Source organism: Cynara cardunculus (assembly GCF_001531365.2).
Source record: "Cynara cardunculus var. scolymus isolate 2C chromosome LG 10, CcrdV1, whole genome shotgun sequence".
NCBI lineage: Eukaryota > Viridiplantae > Streptophyta > Magnoliopsida > Asterales > Asteraceae > Cynara > Cynara cardunculus.
Genome location: NC_037537.1, coordinates 23,839,620 through 23,861,812, shown reverse-complemented (window position 1 = coordinate 23,861,812; position 22,193 = coordinate 23,839,620). Strand labels below are relative to the sequence as shown.

Sequence of the window (22,193 nt, the reverse complement as noted above, 5' to 3'; positions counted from 1 at the left end):
AATATATCTTTTATATATTTGTGTCCCTCCACCTTTAACCATAAAATCAAAATCACTCATCAATGGTCACAAAATTGCATCATTATCCTATAACAAAATTAGGTTTGTAGGACGTTAAAAATGTAAAAATGTCTTAATAGACTATTTTATAAGATTTTAAATTTATAGAACGAAACATTTACGTATCTTGTGTAAAAGCGTTAATAGGACGTTTTTATATGACTTAACAAGTTTTGTAGAAAACCTTTGACATACTATGCATAAGATTATTTGGAAAAAATGTCTTATAAACATATTGGAACGCTTTTCTCAGGATAAACAATTGTTTGACACTAGAACCTTAAGTTCTCCAAAATAAATAAAATATTACTTCAAAAAATTTGACGTCTTGCAAACTCAATTTTGTTCTAGTGTTGGTTTTGTTTATTGAAAGTACAATTGTTGAAAAAGATGAGTACAGAGAAAATTGTGCCAGAGTTCAAAGCCGTCGAAGATCGACGATTTCTACTTTGATAATTGAAGTCTGACATTTTCATATTAAATCTCCTGTTTCAGGATATCTCTAACTCAAAACTGATAAACACTAGAAAAAATCTACTTCAACCACACACTAAAAACCACTTTTAATATTATGATAATAATAAACATCTTAATATATTAAATTTTAAATCAATATATATATATATAATTATAAAACTTTAATATTATATCAATATATATTTATAGAGACCTACTTTATTGACCCCAAATGTAAATACCAACATTTTCTACCTCATTTTTTTTTTGTATTGGGTCGGAGATGGAGACACTTCTATTTTCATTTTTTTTAGTGTTATTATATGTTGTATATTTGAGTGGTCTACTTTTTGTATGTATGAAAATATACAAGAGAAAGAGATTACGCGACTTTCTATCTCATTCATCAATTTGCAATTAGCGGGGCTTGCTGGTATTTAACGGGGTTTTGAAGGCCGTCACGTCACGAGTTCTTGTTACATATTGGGGGATTTCTAGATCAGCATTATTGAAACACAAAATTAAAGGTACATTTTCTTCCGTCTCCTTCGATTGATCTGCGCACAAATACATTTAATGTTCTTACTTTGGGGTTTAAGGGTTTTGGTTTTATTGGTCCGATCAACCACTGAAATTTCAGTAAATATATGCTAATTGTTAATGAATGCATGTTTGATTTATCTGTATTAGATTGTGTTCTTTCTGATGTCTAATTAAGTAATTGACTGAATCACCAAGCTTGCAGTAAAATCTAAATTTCTAGAGGCATATGGTTCCTATTGATTCCATTGCTTAAATATGCAGCAATTTCTCTAGCTCTCAAATTCTGCGTTTTTTTTCTTTATAAGCCGACTTGAAGCTTAGCAATGGTGTTGATATTTTGGTTGGGCCTTCAGCATTTCTGTTTGTTAGCAGCTTAACAAGCTTAATGAGACTCGCAACTTATTGGCAGCTATATATCACCGTTTAATAGTGGCTTAACGATATAGAAAGTGGTTTATTCAGTAAGCTCTTAGGGGGAGCTCTATGCAAGTTTTTTCCAAGTCTGCCCATCTCAATTAAAAACAGCCCTTTAGACTAAGAGCTGTGTAATGGTGCTGATAAATGGTTTTTGATTTGGTCTGCAGCATCACAACCTACAGAAGAGGTGGTAAAGCAGTTTGGTCTGAAAGTGTACAGACATTCTGATTTCCTAACACAGAGAATATTGGACACACTGGTACTTGTGTTCTTATCAAGTTATCATAGATCACAGAGGAAATTGTATTTTGTCTGATAAAGCATTCAGTAGATTCAGATATATATATGGATTTTAAGAAGCTAATTCCATAGGTAACAGCAAACGCTCAACAGTTGGCGCATACAGGTAAAAACTACTGTCTGAATACTTATCGTTTTTTCTTCTGTAGGTGTTCAGACCAGCTTGCACGCATCTATGGGGCCCTGAAGATAACAGCCATGAAAATCCTCAGTGGCCCAAAAGCCTAGCATTTATTTGCCAATTGAATACATCAAATCAGCAAGATAGTAACATAAGAAGTTAAGAACTATAAATTAGCAATAAAATCAAATCTTTATTGTTTACTGTGAAAAATTCCAGCAAAAAATGGTTAGAATGTAGTAGTATAGCATCATCATCATCAACTAAGGTATATGGTACAGTTTTGAAGGTTTCATATTTCGGGTAACGTTAAAGTACTGCAATGTCCGTATCCACTTTTCTTGCGTCTTCAAAAGGTGTACGGCCACTGTGTCGGGCCAAAGCTCGTGTGTACATCTTGTTGGCGGCTCTGGATAATTATACATAGACCACTTAGCGTTATGCCGATTTTTCCCACGTCGTCCCTCTCGAATCCAATCTCCAAAAACTTTATCTTCGGGCCCTTCTAAGTGTTTTTTCGGGATATCCGAATCTCTTAACCACTCAACGATATCCCATGATACCAAATATCCCATTCCCGACATGTAATGCACGAAAGGATCCATACTAGGACAGGGGATAACATAGCCGTAGTATAAGTCTTCTCTTGGTAGCGGGATCAGGCTCTCTGCCAACTCGTTCAGCCGGAAATACGCATCGTCATCACCCTTCATCACGTAATGGTATGGTGGGTATTGCTGCCGCCTTCCGCCACCGTTGGCCGCCTCGGAGTTGTCAATCAGCATATCCGGTAAGCTCGAGAAGTAGGTGTAAGTCTTCCCTTTATTCATGTTCTCTTGGCAGTTCAATATTATGATATCATCGTATTGCATTATCTCAAGTGCCACTAAAACCTTCTGGTCTTCTTTCGTTAGGTTGCAGAAAACAAACTTCACGTCGATTCTTGCTCCGACCACGGACTGCGTCCCGTAAACAAGCCGGAGGAAATGGCGGCGTTGGTACTGGTCCGGGAGTGTTAGGATCCCGAGGAGGATTCGGATCTCGTCGTCTGATGACTTCATGGATAGCGAAGAGTCGTTTGATAAAGATGGGGAGATAGCACATCTTCTGAAGTTTGAAAGATGGTCGAAACGTATTTGATTAATGGACGCGAAAGTGAACAAGAACGCAATGAAGACGAGAGATATAACGGTGAATCTCTTGCCGTTTCCGGGCTTCATGACGTTCTTCATAACGAACAAGTTCGAGTTCAGGAATTGAGGTATGAGATTTGCAAAAGTGTCTGTTTGATATAAAGCTCAATTTCTTGCTTACATTCTTGAAGAAAAGCACAAGGTTTTGTTGGGGGGGGGGGGGATTGTGTGTAATAGACGAGAATGCCCCCTTGGGACCAATGGAAATGCAGCCTGAGTTGACCAGCATCTGGGGTGTTTTTGGTAAATTGTAAGGAGAAAGAAAAGAGTGGTGATACTTGGCCTAACTTGAATTGTACATTAGGTGATAGTGTTGCGTGAATAGTGCCTAAAGTAAACTGGGTTTGAATTCTACACAAGGGGTGTGAATGGACGATTGTGCCCTTTGAATCAAAAGCTTTTCACAACTTGGGTTGAGGATGTTTTTGGTAAATTGGCACAGAAAGAAAAAGGGTGCATGTTTTTGGTGATTCTAAGCCTAACTTGAATTCCACATTAGGGTTGTGAATATACGATTGTGCCCTTAAGAGTCTAAAGAGATGCAGATTGATTGCCTATGGGTATTTGGTATACCGGTTAACAGAGATAACTCTCGATTCTTGCCTTCGTTCTTACCGGTTAAGATTTTTAGTCCTTGTCATATTCATCCAGTAAAGTAAAGTGACTTGATAAGTGCTTACCTGGGTAAGCGTTTGGTAAACGATACCTTCGTATACACCATATAGATTTTGGTTAGGGTGATTTTGGTAAATCATTGCAAATTTTGCTTGAAGAAGGGGTAAAGTAAAGTCAGAATGCTGAAATTAAGCTTCAATTACATGTTATTGCCCTTTTTAATTGTTTTTTCAGCGATCCAAGACGTCTTAATGTCTCCATTCAGATTTTGAATTGGTGAGCTGACAATTCAATTAAGTGAACTGGAAAGCAACATCGACTTCAACAGTCATGTTAAAATAGAGAAAAACGAGATTTTAGTAACTTTTTTTCCCTCCAAAATTACATATTTATAGGATATTCGCTACAGATGAGATCAAATGAATCCAAAATAACCGAATAACCCATTTAAACCATGAGATTGAGATGATTCAACAAATGTGATTGAAATACAGTTATAACCACTTTTCTTTTAAAATACAAATATTTTCTTTTAATTTTCAAATAAAAAATTAGCAAAATACAAAAAATAAAATAAAATTAGAGTAATACAAATTACACCAAAGAAACAATCATTTTATTATCTTTAATTTGATATTGATAAATTTTCATGGTTTTCCGGTTCTTTTTTCCAAAATTCTCTCTGGATCTTTATTCTATTTACCTATCTATACTATATTATAAAACATTTAACAAAAACTCTTAATTTTTTTTTTATACATGAAGTATTGTTTATTGATGTAAATTACTTAAAATTCAAAATTACAAATAAACTGTGCGTAAGTACAAACTATTAAAGCTCCATGTTTGAATTCGTATAACTGACTGCAGATAAACATAATTAAACACAATATATACATTTCATTTTAAATATAAAAAATTTAAAATATAATTAGAATAATTATTGAGTTCTAACAAAATATTTAATTATTATCCTTACAAAAAATTAAATATTTTTAAATCAAAAATAAATTACTTCTTTATTAAATCTAAATTAAATTATAATAAAAAATTGAGTTAAATATGATTTAAATTACACAAAATAATAAGAACTTTTAAATAGTTAATTGATACTAATATCGATATATTTATTTTCAAAATCTTATGATATCTTTAAATTTATATTTTATTCAAAAATAAAAATATTATTCTTTTTCTCAGAACCACATAAACTGTATTATAAGATCTACACATACAAAATAAAACCAAACATTGAGATCGAAATATATCTCGTTGCATTATACGAGTGCTTTTCTAATACTATAAAAAATTTAAAAACTCTTAATTGTTTAAGAATACAGATACCAAATCATCATGTACAAATCAATATCACATAATACATACAAAAGATTTCAATTTTTATAATATTCTTATTCTGTAAACAATAAAAATGGAAACTTAAATAGTTTTTGAAAACCCTCAATTTGTTATATTATATAACATTTACAACTTATATTACATATATACATCTTATTAATACGTTTGAACTTTATAAACTAACTCATGACCAACTGATAAACATATTAAAATATAAGATAAGTCTTAAATCCTACTGATAAAGCAAAATATTCTATAAAACTAAATACATTTGATTATATTACACATTTGGTCATCATGACGTTCATAAATTGACTTCACATTGGATCTTATAGAGTCTGACATTAAACATCCCAATAAATTGAAATATCTATCTAAATAATAAGAGTTCATTCATTATGATTTAAATATTTATGGAAGATGAATAAAGTTTATTAATTATGATCAATACTTTATATTAGGAAACAATCAACACTTCTATCAAATTACATATTCATCAAATTAAATGAACGGTTAAGATTGAATTATATTGGTTGTACAAATATAAAAAAGTTCTCTCTCTCTCTCTATATATATATACACACACAAACACACACACACACACACACACACACACATATATATATATATATATATATATATAGAATAGGAATCATAAGAGACCAATGGTTTTTCGTGAGACCTGTAAGACCAATTTATGTTCATTGATCAACTTTATAAGTTAATGATCTAATGGTCTAAATTGCATGATGGCAATTTTGTGATTATTGAGGAGTCTCGTGGCATTTATAAATGTTCAAATCTGACGATTGTAGATCTAATCCAAGGGTTAAGAATTGGTCTTACGGGTCTCACGAAAAACAAACATCCCCATTAGTAAACCTCTCCATTCATACAAATTTCATTCAATTAATCACAAATTTTCTTTTCTTTTTCACTTGTTTCTTAATTATGAGAATTAATTAGTCATTTCTATTGTAGAGTAGGTTAATTATGGACATTATCATCTTTATCGTATTAATTTTCGAAAACAAATTCCATCAAAATGAGAAATACATTGGCAATTTCATTTTTACATGGAAATAAAAATATATGAAACAATTTCATGGGATTAAACAATTTTATTAAATTAAACAATAGAATCAACGAATAAGATCGGTTTGTACGATTTATACAAATGACTTAATTTATAAAGTAAACAAAAATATATAGAGACAAATGATCGTGTGAGAAAGAAAGTTATTGTGAGAAGCGTAAAAAGAGATTTGAATCTTTGATCACTTTTAATCTCATGTCAACCCATGAGTTGTGCTTTAGAACTTAGAAGGAAATTGATCTAGTGCAACTCGATGCACCTCATTAGTGTTGACATTCAATTAGAACTGATCCAAGAGTGGAGATCTTTTCTTACGTTTTTCATCATAATTTCCTTTCTCACCGAAAGCCAATCCTATATATATATAGATGCATAGTAACAGTAAATTATACAAGTTGATGGAATTTGGCTTTAAATTATTCAGATATAATGAATCAGATAAGCAAAAACTCTTATAAAATGTTTAAACTTTAAACGGTTTGGAGAACTTTTAATTACCAAACAAAATATTAAATTTTATGACATCAATTACATTTTATTGAATATGTTTTTAAATATAGGGATGAACAGGTTTAAGAGTTTTTAAGAGTTTTAGCCAAATGCTTTATAAGATGGTATAGATTAAGGGGGATTTTATCAAACACTTACTGGGTAAACGCTAACTTATATCAATTACCTAAAAAATTGAGCATGACAAGGACTGAAAATCTTACCCTGTAAATGAGGGGAAAAAAACTCCTAACCGGTACGCACTTACCAGATTGAAGATGTTTGTCATCAATCCATTTTGATAGCAAAGAATGTTACAAGACTAGGGGTGTTAAACGATAAGAGACAACTCGCGAGCTACTCGAAATCGACTCGGTCAACATTCGACTCGAATAGGCTCGGCTTGAACTCGAACTCGAACTCGACTCGACATATTAACAAGTCGAGTCAAGCTACCCAATACTCGACTCAAAAAGCTCGTGAGATACTCGATTATTTTATATATAATTAGTTTTTATAAATAAAATTTGTAAAAATATTTGTAATAAAAATGTCTTATATTTTTAGAAATTTAAACAAAATTATGCATTTTTTAATTATAAATGCTAATCAATTATTTTTTATTAAAATCACAATAAAAAAACTATAAAAATGTTGGTGAAAATTGTCTTACATTGAAAGAGAGATCGTAAAGAAATGGAGAAAAGATGTTATAAAAAGAGAGAAAAATAGAATTTCTATCTTTGACTTTTTCATGATAAAGTTTGAAGTTGATCCCTTTAGTTTTATAAAAACTAAGAGAACACCTTTAAGCTTGATTTGAGCTTGATTCGAGTTTGAGTTCGAGTTCGATTTTAAAAAATTGCAATCGAGTTCGAGTCGAGTTGAGTTTTTAACTACTCGTGAGCTTTCGAGTTCGAGCTTGAGAAATGGCATATCGAGTTTGAGTCGGGTATATTGATACTCGAACTCGACTCGCATCATTTACACCCGGTTGGTAAAACGGCCCCTAAAATGAATCTTACTATTTATTAAATAACAAACCCAATATACTTCTTTATTTGAAGTTGAAAACTCAACAATGTAGCATTTCAGATTTTGGAGGGTTTAATTCGTCATTATTCTAGTTTTGGAGGGCCAGAAGAGTTGAAACCATAATTACAATCTCACAAACACCATTCTTCATCAACCAACCTTTTCACAGAGGTTAAGGAATTACCTCTTAAGCAGCAGCCTTGGCTACACTTGCAATGGTTTTTGTGTCAAATATCTCGATCCAGTACTCATCTGGATCTTTGATGAACGCAATCCCCTTCATTTTACCTGCAACAAAATTGTAGTTAGCAGTTTAAAAAGACTCGTAGCTTATCAGCTATATACAACCGTGTGGTAGTATCTTAATGATATAGAAAGTGGTTTATTCAGTAAAGCTTCTAGAGAGAGCTTTATGTAGAAAGCCAAGCTGTATCCATACAGGATTTAATGAAAAATCAACCACACAGTCCCTAACTCTCGGTTGATTTGCAATCACACGTAACTTATATCGAAACCTTAAAGCTCATATTACTATTTATAATACTCGGTGGACGTAGCTAGTGGAATCACGCTGCTAGAAGTTTAACAAAAGCTAATAATGTTGGCACCTTGATCATTAATTGGCAAAGACGCACAATGTCTAATGCTTAATGTAAAATCAAAAGAAGTGAAGTTACCATCGTTAGGCTTTTTGACAAACCGAACTCCTAAATTTTCAAATCTCTCACAGGCCTTGTAAACATCATCAACTGTTATACCAATATGTCCTGGAGGCATAGAAGAAGCATGTTAGTTGCATGGAAGAAAAGTTGAGTCTCATATCTTGAGATCATTAACATGTTTGTTAAAAGCTTAATAAACTTAAGATCAGTAAACTTAATAAGCATCTCATATCTTGAGATCAATATGTCTCACAGATTATTTGGTCAGCTACACATAACTTGTTTGGTAGTGGCTTAATGATAATATAGAAAGTGACTTATTCAATAAGCTTCTAGGGGAGCTTCATGAAGAAAGCCAAGTTTTTTCCACACCCACCCTTTCCAATTAAAAAAGATGCTCCTTTCATCTATGAAATAACCCTCCCAAAAAAAAATCTTCCCAATCTATACATACAAATTAATCCACAGTCAGCTTTAACCATTCAAGACTAAATGGAAAACCAAACAAACAACCCTCAGAAGCACTCGGAAATATAGTCAAAATTTTCATTTTTCATATGATTCTTGTAGAATCTCATTTGACTAGCAATCACAAGAACACAATTTACATATATAATTATTAAAGTAAAGATTAAAACACAAAAAATGACCATCAAGATAAATGTTTTATGCTATAGACTCATCAAAATGCATCAAGTAAATTTTCTCCCCCAGAGTTCAATTTCCACCCTCAAATCATGTCCATTTTGACTTGGCAATTACCAAACAGAGTTCATTACATTCAACATAAAGATGCATTTGCTCATTTTCTAGTTCACTTTGTAATCAACATGATAGTGATGCACTTGCTAACAGATTCTGATCATTAAACATTAAATCTGCATTTTAGAGATTACCATACCAAATCCTCGAGGTTCTGAGTTCCCATTATGGTACATTATTTTAGGGTCTTTCTCGCTGCCCCAGTTGCTGGAAAAGTGTTATCAAAAAGTTAGATTTAAATATGGGACAGGATATGAATGGAGAAAAAATGAAGAAGAATGCATGAAGATATCTCATACTGTGTAAGCTCAATTGTGGCCTTTTGACCGAATGTCCATGCAGTGCGCTCAGTTGGATCTTTTGGAGCAGATGAGGTATCCTGTGGGGGAGGAAGGGAACTTGGGAGATTCATGAAGAGTTCAATGAAGCAATTGCATGATCAGGTAAACAAAATGGCTGCCTCAGATTACATAGAAAAGATATGTTCATCCTATATTTGTGGGTAGTACTAGGCTTTAATGTCTCACCTCATACCCCAGAAAGTACAAGCTAAATTTCATCTCTGGAAAATCCAGCCTCTTAAGCAATCTGCAATAGAAAATGAGGCAAAGATCAACAAGAAAGTTCAACTTCTTTCTTCCTAATATAATTGATGGTTTCCAGATTTCTTTTAGAATTCTACGCCTTTAGATTGGTTAGCATATCGGTTTCTCATTCTTTAATGATCAACAGGAATAAACAGGAAGAAAAAAAAACCTAAAGTAGTAAGGGGGAAAAGTTAACAAGACAACACCACATGTTCAAATGACAGACACTAAGAAATTACAGGAATGAAGAGCACCACCACATATGTTAATGCAATATTAGGGTAAATTAGAAACCATGTCATCTTCTAAATTCTAATCAAAGTTGTAAAAGGTTCAAGGCGCAAGGTGCAGGCCTCAGAAATGCAGGGCATAATCTTATCAAAATATACATACATATATATATATACATACATATATATACATACATATATATATATATGCACACACACAAAGTTACACACAACTGAAATATGCAGCAAGTACAAGCCTCCAATGCAGCAACCAACAGTACTTCAACAGAGGCAGAAGGGTATAAAGCGTGAGCCTTGAGGGAGAAGTTTTAAGGTATGGGTATTTATAGAGGAGGCTTGAATTTCTAAAGACCTGGTATCTAATATTAGGGTTTGACTTATGTCATCTATTTAATAACATTTTTCTTAAGAATTCAAGAATATGAGAAGATGAGAAAACTTATTTAATATAAGGGTTTGACTAGGTATTTAATAACTCTTTGTGAGGCACGCCTAGGCCCACAAGGTGCCTCAGCCAAGGTTTAGCACCTTAGTGAACCTCGTGAATATGTCTCACCAAGCCCAAGACCTTGAGCCTTATGAGCCTCAGAGCCTAGGTGCGCTTTTAACAACTATGCTTCTAGTTAAATTTTTTGAGATAGGTCTAACATTATCTCAGATGGATGGAGCGGGAGGCTATGCATAGTACCCCCAGTCCCGACATGAATTTGCCACCTGGGACCCCATAAAAAGGACATTGAAGAAGGTGAAGTAAATGAAATGTTACTTACTACTAATTACTAAAAATATGTTTGCTTATAATTCAAGCAACATTAGAGATACCAAATAAGTACACCAGATTGCCTGCACTATCAACATATGTAAATATGTAGACCAAATCCATCCAAAATAAATGCCCAATCTGATACTGAAATGTACACATTCTAGTTAGTAACTTGTTTTTACAAAAAAGAATTCGAAAAATGATGATAAAAAATAGTAACCAATATGAGAAGCACCACCTAACATACATGCCAAAGACCAAATCGGACATTTGATTTAGAGGACACAGAGCGTAATAAGTACATGAAACAAGCAGACTTACGACATTCCCAGGATATCTGAGTAGAACTTAAGACTGGCTTCTGGATCTTTAATTCGATACATCTGAAGAACAAAGTACATAGTTAGTGCATCCTCTAGAATGATTCAGCTACTTCTTCTTCATGAGGTTCAAATAAATCATCTAAAACTATAGATTTTTTTCTCTTCTATGTTCTTCTACCTTCTTGTCATTACCTATTTCCTAGTGTTAGATGTTGAACAACAAAAAAGAATCATATGGAGTGGTAAATTAACTCAAAACACCTTCCCTGACAAAGTCTTGTACAAAAGAAACAAACTCAAGCATCAAACACACAATACACTTAATTATTATGGTAATATCTTTGCCACAGCTTACTCTCTTGAATCGCTACTAGAAGTTCAAAAATCGAGAGTGGAGTTCGATGGTATTCATGGTCTGATACCATCATACAAACCCTATGTCAAGGTTCAATATCCATATCCAGTTCCATACAGCAAAAGCACGATTTAAAAGCATGTGTGATGAAATACCGTTTGTTGCATGAAGTAGCCCTTAGTTTCTTCACTGGGTGGTGTACTTCGTAGCCCTGGATTTTTTGACGGAGATTCTTTCGACTCCATTGTAGACGATTCTTTCGAGTCCGAAGCCATTGACGATGATATCAAACGGCGTCGATTCACAAAAACCTGCAACAATCAATACAGAAAACCAAAGACTGAGATCATTTGTAAACTAAGTTTAGCTCAAATTTGCGATTTATAAATTTGAACCTGTTTCGGAGATTTAGTTAAAATAGAGGGGATCGGAGATGCATAATAATAGGGTTTGCTAGTAGCGAATCGGAGGGAAGGAGAAAGAAGAGATAAGGAAGTCGTGATCAGAGACGACGCCATTAAAGAGATAAGAAAGCTTACTGTGGGAATCCAGAGACGAAACGGCAACCAATATGTGCAGAGTGTTTATCCTGATGATGTATACCGCCGATGAAACGGTTCGCCTGAATTGAAAATGTGATTATTTGCATTTATACCCCCTAGAAATAATAATATGTGTATTTATCCTCCATGATAATTACAAAAAAGCAAAAATAGTCCTTGAAGTTTTTATATTACACAGAGACCCCTATAATTTTTGTTCGGGTGTGATAACTTTCCATCCGTTGGGTTTTAGGAATATGCATCGATGAATAAATTTCCTAAGTTTAGTTTTTGTCTTCTTAGGGTATGTCTTATCAGCTATAAGCTAACTTATTTTGTAAGTTTATTGTAAACCTCTGTTTTGATTGGTAAAAATTAGCTGATAAATTAGTTTGTTGAAATACTATTTGAAATAGCCAGCGTTTCAATAAGCTACATGAGCTATTTGTCACTTTCTTCTAATTATACCTTTATTTAACTTTAATCGTCTCTGGTTCTTCTTCGAAAATCTTTGTATGAATACTTGCTAAAACAAGTTGTTTTGCTTGAGTATTGAATTGTTTGATATTCTCTAAAAAAATTCGAAAATCTTTGTATTAATAATTGCCAAGGTTCAAAATCGTATGAGGTATGGCGTGACGACAAGATCAAGCTCAAGTTTCAGGAGACATGACGAGGCGACGAGATCAAGCCTCAAGCTTTAGGAGACATGGCGAGATAATGGAGTTTCTCAAGGCGTGATTTGTGATGACAAATCTCTATATCATGTGTGTGTGTGTATGAGCAAGCAAATACAAACCATCTGTATTTGTACAAACCGTGCAAACCACCTTTATCCGTCGATTTTATTGTTTAAATTAATGATTTTGTTTCATGAAATTGTTTCATATACAGTTATGAAATTTTAATGAAATTGTTTCATATATTTCTTTAAAATTAATATAATGAAGATGATAATATCTATGATTAACATCTTCCACAATAAAAATGATTAACCAATCTCTCATAATTACAAAAAAGATGAAAAAATTGAAAATCTATGATTGATTGAATGAGGTTTATACGGTTTATACAAATTACATGGTTTACAAAGTAAACCTCCTCTATATAGATAATTATATATATATATGTATATATATATATATATATATGGGCCTAATCAAATGAGAACTAATTAGTTTATGGTAACCGTGAGGTCCAATCTCAACCACAAATCAATAGAAAAATTAAGAAATTTATAATTTTGGTAATTTTTAATTAAAATTTTAATGCAATGACATTTTAGGTATTTTTTCTCCTCTCTCCTATCTCCTCTCTCCGTCTCCCGGCCTCCGGCCACCGTCCTCCGGTGATACCACAGTGGTATCACAATGCATCTTATATGTGATTGGGTATCACACTGTGGTCGTTTATGCGGTCGATCGGATATGTAACACAGTGGTATCACAATGCATCTTATATGTGCTTTGAGTATCACACTGTGGTATCACCGGAGGACGGTGGCCGGAAGACGGGGACGGAGAGAGAAGAGAGAAGAGAAAATACCTAAAATGTCATTGCATTAAAATTTTAATTAAAAATTACCAAAATTATAAATTTTCTAATTTATATATTGATTTGTGGTTAAGATTGGATCTCACGGTTACTACAAACTAGTCAGTTCTCCCTTGAATAGGCCTATATATATATATATATATATATATATATATAGAGAGAGAGAGAGAGAGAGAGAGGTTGGTTATTATACAACCCTTGACATTTGTGCAACCAATACAACTCAATCTCAACCGTCCATTTCATTTGATTAATATGTGATTTCATAGAAGTTTTGATTGTTTCTTAATATAAAGTATTGATCATAATTAATGAACCATATTCATCTTTCATAAATATTCAAATCATAATAAATGAACTCTCATCATTTCGATTAATATCTCAATTAATTGGGTTGCATTGGTTGTCCAAATGGACATGGTTGCATTTGAAATATACCCTATATATATATATATATATATATATGTGTGTGTGTGTGTATGTGTTTTATACTATTACTCAATGAATCAATGCTATTAAACAATTTAAATACATTATATATTAAAAAATAATAAACAAGACATTAAAAAGGTAAAGAAATCAAATATCACGTTAGATAAAACGTTGCATTAGGCCATGACTACCACAGACGTAACATGACATGAGACACAAGTCTTGAGTCACGACACACCATAACGGTTGTTACGGCAGGTCTTTTAGAACACTGATATTTGCTAGAACAAGTTGTTTTGCTTTAGAATTAACTTAACCATAATTTAATCTACAAAGATTTTATGAATTGATAGAAAACAACATCATATCAGTGTTTTTGTTTATAAAAAACATGAAGTAACGTCAATTCGCATCATCTTGTAGTTTCTTATTACTGATCTAATAAATGTCCGATAATTAACGTTAAAATGGTAATAAAATGTTTGTGGTCTTTGTTAAAGCAAACATTGTATTTGTCAAAAGAGAAAAGGCGTACATTATGGTTCCCGGATCTTGCAATTTTGTTCGAAAGATAACTGTTTATTCAACCATTGCATTCGGCATTCAATTGCTAGATAATCGGTAAGTGGACTAAACTCGACTTGAATCTATGGGCAAAACAACTATTGGAGTTCCAAATTGGTTAGATACTGACTATCAAACATGTATATATGGAATATTTTTCATCTCTCGATAAAGGATCTTTTAGAAAGAGATTTAAAAGATTTCCACGGATCCTAATTTGGCATTAGAGTCAAGGTCTAGCACCACCTAGGGATTTGGCAAACTCTCGTCGATCTCCGTCCTCAGGGACACCGTCTAGCTTTTGTTTGAGAGGCATATTATATATTCGGTTTACCTGATAGCAGAACGGAATAATAAACCCGAAATTGATTAAACCAAATTTTATTTGATTCTATTACTCGAAGGAAGTTGAAAACTGATTAAACCAAACCAAATGTACTCAATATATACCACTGGAAGTAAGGTTTGGGAGGGGTAGTAGGCATGTTGAACTTACCTCAATCACTAGAACTGAGAGTCCGAATCTGTGAGCACCTCTGACTTGTGCATACACAAGTTTTGTGCATACGTGCAATAAGATAGATAATAAAATAGATAATCATTATGTGTACACTATTCAAAGGTGTGCAAGCAATACAAGGTGAAGATTGTGTGTGAAATAGTTAAGGTGAGAAACGTAAGAATAGATCTGGACCCTTGATTACTTTTAATCTTTAACACATTCATGAATCACTTTTGATACGGGAATGAATCTAATGTATCTCATCCTAATATGTATCCGAGGGTGTAGATCCCTTCTTATACTTCTCACATTAACTCTACTTCGTGCCCAACTTTCCCACACATGGATCCTATTTGCCTACTCTCTACATAAAAACACACATTAAATCGAAAACTAAATAAACCACCCAACTAACACCCCTAACTTCAACCATGAACCACCGTACTTTTGACTGTTTAACTCAACTTAAAAGTGTGTGGGTGTGGGTGTGGGTGTGGGTGTGTGTGTGAGAGAGAGAGAAGGAACGAGAGTGAGAATATGTGGCATGAAAATGTTGATGTAGAAGCCCTTTTGCTGGAAGATATATGTATATATATATATATATATATATATATATATATATCATGAAAGTATAGCAGAGATCTGAACATGGATGAAAATTTGCATTAACCTGCATTTGCCCTGCACCCTTCTTTTCTTCTTAACCTATCTCCACCTGCTCACACACACACACACACACATATTGAGCTTATGTGTTATGATGATGACAGCACAGCGGTGGTGGTGGTGGTGGTGGTGGTGGTGGTGGTGAAGAAAGAAGATGAAGATGGAGAAGAAAGGTAGAATGGTGCAGGTGCAAATGCAGGCAAAGGCAACATTTTTGGCTCTACATCTTTCATCATGTATCTAGTATTAAGGGTATGTGTGTATATATATATATATATATATATATATATATATATATATATTATATTATATATTATATAAGAGGTGGTGACCCAAATATGTTGGATTTTGATGGAGATGTATCAACTAAAGTTTAAATACTCTAGGTTATTTACCAAACACTTATCCGGTAAGTGTTTACTGGTAATATTTAACATTAATATTTACTTATCGGGTAAGATTTTAGTCCACCAAAATGACATCGTATGCAATAATTTACCCGACAAGTGTTTACCGTGGTAAGAATCGTAGCTCTCACTTACTAAGTAAGACTCTTGATCATTGTCTTACACTTATCGGGTAAGTTTTTGGTCTTTAGCATATTCATCATGTAAGGTAATATGACTTGATAAGTTCTTACCTCGACAAACAATTGGTAAACTTGAGACCCAATAATTTATAAAATGATCTGACTGATATGGATTCATCTAAAAATCTAAATTCAATAATAAGAATCCACTTAAAATTGATAATTAACCACTAGTCATACCATTAATCAATACTATTTTTTCTATTAACATGAGTATTCAACCCGTTATACGAACTGATTAATTCTAGAACATTCACCTGTTAATTTTTGTTTATTAATCAATATTGATTATTGAGGTATATTTATTTTTCTTTTTTGGTGATTTCTTTTTCTTATCATTCTTATACCATCTGTAACTCAACCATTAAAAATAAAATTTTTATAAAAAGATTAAAATCATTAAAAATGATGGATCCATTAAACACTAAAAAAAACATTTTTGATAATAACAATTAAATAATATATTTATTTATTTATTATTATTATACTATTTTATTAGTACATAGCATAATATATAATTAATTTCTATAATTTATAAATAATTATCACTTGATTTTAAAACAATTTATTTATTGAAATATCATTAAAATTAAAATGACAACTTTAATTAATAAATATACCCGAAGGAAATTAAATTACAATAATTCAATTATAGAAGATAACATGCATCTAAAGTAAATTTAGTTATAATAGTTTTTCGAGTTAACATACTCGTCCCACAAATGTTTAGTTAATGCATTTTGAAGTTCAATGTGAACATTTTTATCCTTCCTCTGTGAATCTATGTTGTTGTATTCGGTTTTTTTTTTCCTGATTAACCTGTATATCCAACCCGCTATGCGAGCCGACTAATACCAGGGAGACCACCTGCTTTGCAGATGGCCCGGAGTCACCGCATTTGAACCTACGTGGCCACAAGAGGATTCTTATTATTCCTTGGATTTGAACCTGGGACCTCCAAGTATTTTTGACCTTTGGAGCCAAACTCAAACCAATCAGACACCACCCTTGTGATTTGTTGTATTCAGTTTTATGTTATTACCATGGCACAAAACTATATCCAACATTATGGGGGTTTTCTTTTTTTAATTTTTGCTAAGGAAATTTCATTTTGTCAAAATGTTTAATGATCATACAAATGTTTTGGTATATATGTTACAGTTTCGTCAACCAAATTATAATATCATTTGTAACAACTCGTCTCACATAGATAGAATATGATAATTGTTCGCTCCTTATAAGTCTCAAGTAGTGGGATATCAATAACTTCCACCATGATTTTAAGTTGGATTCGAAGTTATCAGGACAGTCTGTTGCTTTTCTATTAATATGTGATAATACAAACATGCTCACTCAACAGATGTAGTCCAAAATGTTTTTCTACATCGGAATAAAACAACACGTGATAACATCACACATTTTTCACATCCTACAAATCTAAATTAGGTTTAACAAAATATGATCATTTAGTTATATTTAATGCTTATAAGTTTTTTTATATATATTTAATTCTAAAAAATATATAAAAATGGAAAAGTAGTAAGCTTTTAGTTTTATATTGATAATAATTTCATTTATACGTAATTAAAATTAAGGTACTACAAGAAATATTCTATCAATTAATTAATGAAATATATTGATTTAAAAATAATACAAAAATAACAAAAATTAAGCTATCAACCAAGTCATACATACATATGCAAAAATAGAGGTGGTTTCATTTCTAAAATCGCATATTCATACTGACTCTATAGACAAATTTTAACCGTAGATTTCATTTGATCAATGTTCCAAATCTTTTTCATATATTTGTTTTAATTAAAAAAAATTAAATAACGGTTAGGGTGCGTTTGGTAGGCAGAACAGAGTGGGACAGGACAGGACAGAACACATTTGTCCCATGTTTGGTGGGGTTTTATGTGGGACTAAGTGGAACAAGGTAGAACACGGGTAGGACACGGTTGTCCACCTTTCCCCCCATGAAACTAACTAGAACAAGAAATAATTGACCTTTCTACCCTCTCAAAACCTTCATCATCATGCCCTTCTTCCCCTCCATCTTCCACCGTCTCCTTTATCATTGTGACCTTCTTCCCCTCTCCTTCCACCGGTAAGCAGTAGGCAGCGACGGCGGCGACGACGGTGACGACATCAAGATTGGTAGGAAACGGCGGTGAGTATCGTGATTCTTTTCTCTTTTTAAAAGGAGTTGAAACCATGGCGAGACCTGAGAGGCACGATCGTGATACATAATATGACATTTTTGAAAGAAATAGGTACCTTCTCCAAGAACCTCACGCTTCAGGTACCGGTCAGCTACTTTCTTTGCTAACAAGTGATCGACTTCTGTCATCGCTTTTTATCTGTTCTTATTTTTTATAGGCCGACGAACAGGCTATATCAATTCTGTACTTGTTTCAACAATTATATAATCAAGAAATTAGTAATCCTGCTATGTCGATTTCTTCATCAATTATATCCAAAACCCTTGTGCCAGAAAGGAATGAAAGAAAATACGTCTGGCCTTGGCAAAATTATAACCCTAGAAACCAATTTGAACAGAAAGGGAATCAAAGGATAAAAAACATAAAGCAATATAGATAGTGGAAGGAATGAGAGCAGTGAAGCCTGACTGGGGGGTGATGAACAACTGGTTTTTATGATTTGGTACAAAGTGTTTTATACCTAAGTTTAAAGATTCGGTTTCGGTAGATATGGCGAAGGATTCTAATAACTTTTGTTTGCCGAAGCCTGGTGACTGCGATCCTCGAGTGAATACGTTGCTATCGATTGCGAAATCGGATTACTCCCCCAAATTGGCTAATAAATGGAGCAGAGAAGAGAACGAGATGGATGACGATTGAAAGAATCGTGATTAGGGTAAATTGGTCATTTTAACACTAAACAGCTCACTGGGGGTAAATTGGTCATTTTAACCAGTTCTGTCATGTCCTGTCATGTCTTACCAAACGCTGAACAGTTGTTCTGTTCTGTTCTGTCTTGTCCTGTCCTGTTTTGTCCTGTCATGTCCTGTCTGCGCACCAAACGCACCCTTATAAAATTAAATGACATCATAAGTGTAAAAAGGTTTTAAAAAAAATCTTCTAAGAATTCATAAAAAAATCCTAAACAAACTTTCCATCATCTAATCAATTTCCTTACAATAATCTTACAGAAATCCTAAAATCAAATCCAAAAATTCGGTTAAAATATGAAAGAAAAAAAAACTCAAGATTTCATTGTTTCTTGAATGAAAAAACTCATGTTTCATGGTTTCATAAATGAAAAAACTCAAGATTTCATGATCTCGTGGTTTCTGAATTAAAAAACTCATGATTTCATGGTTTCGTGGATGAAAAAAATTCATGATTTCATGGTTTCATGAATGAAAAAACCGATAATTTCATGGTTTATATGAATGATTTCAAGATTTCATGGTTTCATGAATGAAAAAACCGATAATTTCATGGTTTATATGAATGATTTCAAGATTTCATGGTTTCCTYAATGGAAAAAAGAACTCATATTTTTCATGTTTTTCATTTAACAGAACATACTAACAACCACATGGTTTCACCGAATTCACATACTAATGAAATTGTTTCATAACAATATCCAATCAAATAACGGTAAACCATTACGACTTCTAAAACCCTAATGAGAAGAAGATTCATATATTAAAAACAAGTTCTAAAAAACGCGTCTTGGCGGTGCCATGGCGTGCGTGACCTTCCCGCCACATTTACCCTCTTGGCGTGGATACAAGTTGTCGAGCTCATTATGACATGTTATGGCATTAATTGGGGTTACAAATTATGTGGCGTTATAAAGGTGTGGGTGGCAAAATGCAATTTTCAAAACTTAAATAGGAGTAAACATAATGTGGACTGGAAATAGCTTTTAAAAAGACTTAGAAAACCCTAATATGGAAAATTCTAAATTACTAATCACTAGCATCTACGACTCATGCGATTTACGAGTACGACAAGCAAAAGCGTTTCTTGATTTCTTCCTTCGAAGTTCGTCAATCATCAGTTTGTCACTCCATTTAAAATCTGTTGAGATCATCACACAAATATGGTGAGATCGACATTGTAGTTGACTTGGCCCATTCGTTCTTTTTGTTATAATCTCTTGATATCATTTTTATGAACTTTGTATATTTGATGTCAAATTATCAATTTATGGTTCTTCTTTTGTTTATCGTTTTATATAAATTTAAATTATTAAGAACTTAATCATTATTGTTCAATCAAAACACTGACACGCACACACACACACACACACACACATATATATATATATATATATGTGTGTGTGTATATTGTATATAGATTTTCCGTCTTACGCAACGCATTGGAAAACGCCATGGCCTCACCGTAATTCGTAAAGCTTGAGGCTTGGCTGTGTCGCCATGCCATGACGCACGCCATTTAGAATATTGATTAAAAAAATAAAAACCAGAAAAAAACAGCATCACATTCTTCTACTTCCAAATGATGAAGATAGACATAGTCGAACCCAGGTGGTACATATGGTGGCATGGCCAACCGCTTCGTTCTTCCTTCGTAGTGTAAAAAGTTAAAAGGTTGTGAAAAATGTCACTTATATCAATTTATTGTGTGTCACCATATATATCTTGAAACTACAAAGAGACAAGTTTCCTGCGATTTGAAGTAAATTGGAAAACGAAACCCAACCCAATAGATCTATTTATGTACCCAACCCCTCGCCATATCTCTAGGTTTTCTCTCTTATTTTATTTCTTTGCTACATCTCTCGGCAACCATCGTCCAGTGATGACGTTACTGTGCACAATGTATAGTGTGCACACTACGCACAGTCATCCCTACCACAGAACCACCATTTGCAGAGTGTGCACACTATGCACAATGTATAATGTGCACATTGTGTTCACAATATTCCTAAATTATAATTAACATTCACTTAAACGAGAACATGTCATTAATGTATTCAACACATTTAAATCAAATTAAAATACATCAATTGAGAGACGTGAGAATTAATTTGGTAAGGATATTGATTGAGAGAAAATGATTGATTAAGGTTAATCAATTGAGAAATGTCGTTGTCGAAGGTTCGAAGAACAATAAGAGGCAAATAAGATATTGATTTATCTCTTACCTAATAAGATGACAATAAGAAATAAGTGTCTCTAACAAAATTGAAAAAAAACAAACAATCTAAATAACCTTACATTTTAACAAATTAAACATAAGAAGCTAATAAAAGTTTTTATAAAAATCAAACGATTCCTATGTAAATGTCAAGTCACAACCATCCAAACAAATTTAATCCAATAATTCTAATTAAATAAATATTTAACTAAAAAAACAAAGAATATATTAAATATTTTATTATTTATTTTTATTAAAATTCCAGTTTTTCAGGAGTCACGGTCTATTTTCGATGGGGGTGAGGAATCAACTTGGGAGTTCCCGCTACACGACACATTTGAGTTGTAGTGGTGTTGTTCAACGACTCCCAATACACCTTTAAATAATAAAAGCTTTTTGCCAACATTAATTTCAATTTTTTTATCATAATAAATAATATACTTTATTTTATATATTATGTTAGTAACCCATTACTAGAAAAATATAGTATATAATAAATATTTATAATCAGTAAATATACCAATTTAATTATTAATCAGTTAAAAACAAACATTTATTTAATTTATTATATGATTTATTTGATTAAATTACTATAAAAGATAGTTTAAATTTAAAAAATAGGTAAGGATGACTAGAATGAAGCACGTGTAATGAAACGGGATATATCTCAATTTTAATGTTTTATTTTATTCTTTATTTCTATCAATATAATACAATTTTTTAATGGTTTTGAAAAACGATAATTTTTTATTTTTGAATAAAATATAAATTTAAAGAATATTATAAAATTTTGAGAAAACTATATATATATATATATATATA

At 32.6% G+C, this 22,193-nt stretch overlaps 2 protein-coding genes across 3 annotated transcripts; both read right to left on the bottom strand.

Annotated features, from left to right (window-relative positions):
• Window positions 1-2,021: 2,021 nt before the first annotated feature.
• Window positions 2,022-3,220, bottom strand: LOC112520257. The gene has a single exon (XM_025128553.1). The coding sequence runs from the start codon at window positions 3,127-3,129 to the stop codon at window positions 2,161-2,163; it is 969 nt and encodes a 322-aa protein (XP_024984321.1). The 5' UTR covers window positions 3,130-3,220; the 3' UTR covers window positions 2,022-2,160.
• Window positions 3,221-7,678: 4,458 nt separating this feature from the next.
• LOC112519693 (lactoylglutathione lyase) lies at window positions 7,679-12,002 on the bottom strand. Of its 2 annotated transcripts, none has more exons than XM_025127919.1 (8): window positions 11,924-12,002; window positions 11,540-11,695; window positions 11,028-11,089; window positions 9,633-9,693; window positions 9,405-9,484; window positions 9,245-9,312; window positions 8,359-8,448; window positions 7,679-7,969 (listed from the first exon to the last, which is right to left on the bottom strand). In XM_025127919.1, exons 2-8 carry the CDS (start codon window positions 11,657-11,659, stop codon window positions 7,869-7,871), a joined length of 582 nt encoding a protein of 193 aa, XP_024983687.1. In that variant the 5' UTR covers window positions 11,660-11,695; window positions 11,924-12,002; the 3' UTR covers window positions 7,679-7,868. The 2 variants fall into 2 exon arrangements, with proteins under 2 accessions (XP_024983687.1, XP_024983686.1); XM_025127918.1 differs by having other exon boundaries at window positions 11,780-11,941.
• Between the last annotated feature and the right edge of the window lie 10,191 nt (window positions 12,003-22,193).

What these genes read in the sequence shown, in the direction of transcription:
- LOC112520257 (XM_025128553.1), bottom strand. Translation starts at nt 3,129, where the DNA reads ATGAAGAACGTCATGAAGCCCGGAAACGGCAAGAGATTCACCGTTATA.
- LOC112519693 (XM_025127918.1), bottom strand. Translation starts at nt 11,902, where the DNA reads ATGGCGTCGTCTCTGATCACGACTTCCTTATCTCTTCTTTCTCCTTCC. An exon ending in GCTACTTCATGCAACAAACG is followed by an intron (nt 11,090 to 11,539) that starts GTATTTCATCAC and finishes TTTGTTCTTCAG; the next exon opens with ATGTATCGAATTAAAGATCC. An exon ending in TCAGATATCCTGGGAATGTC is followed by an intron (nt 9,694 to 11,027) that starts GTAAGTCTGCTT and finishes TTTCTATTGCAG; the next exon opens with ATTGCTTAAGAGGCTGGATT.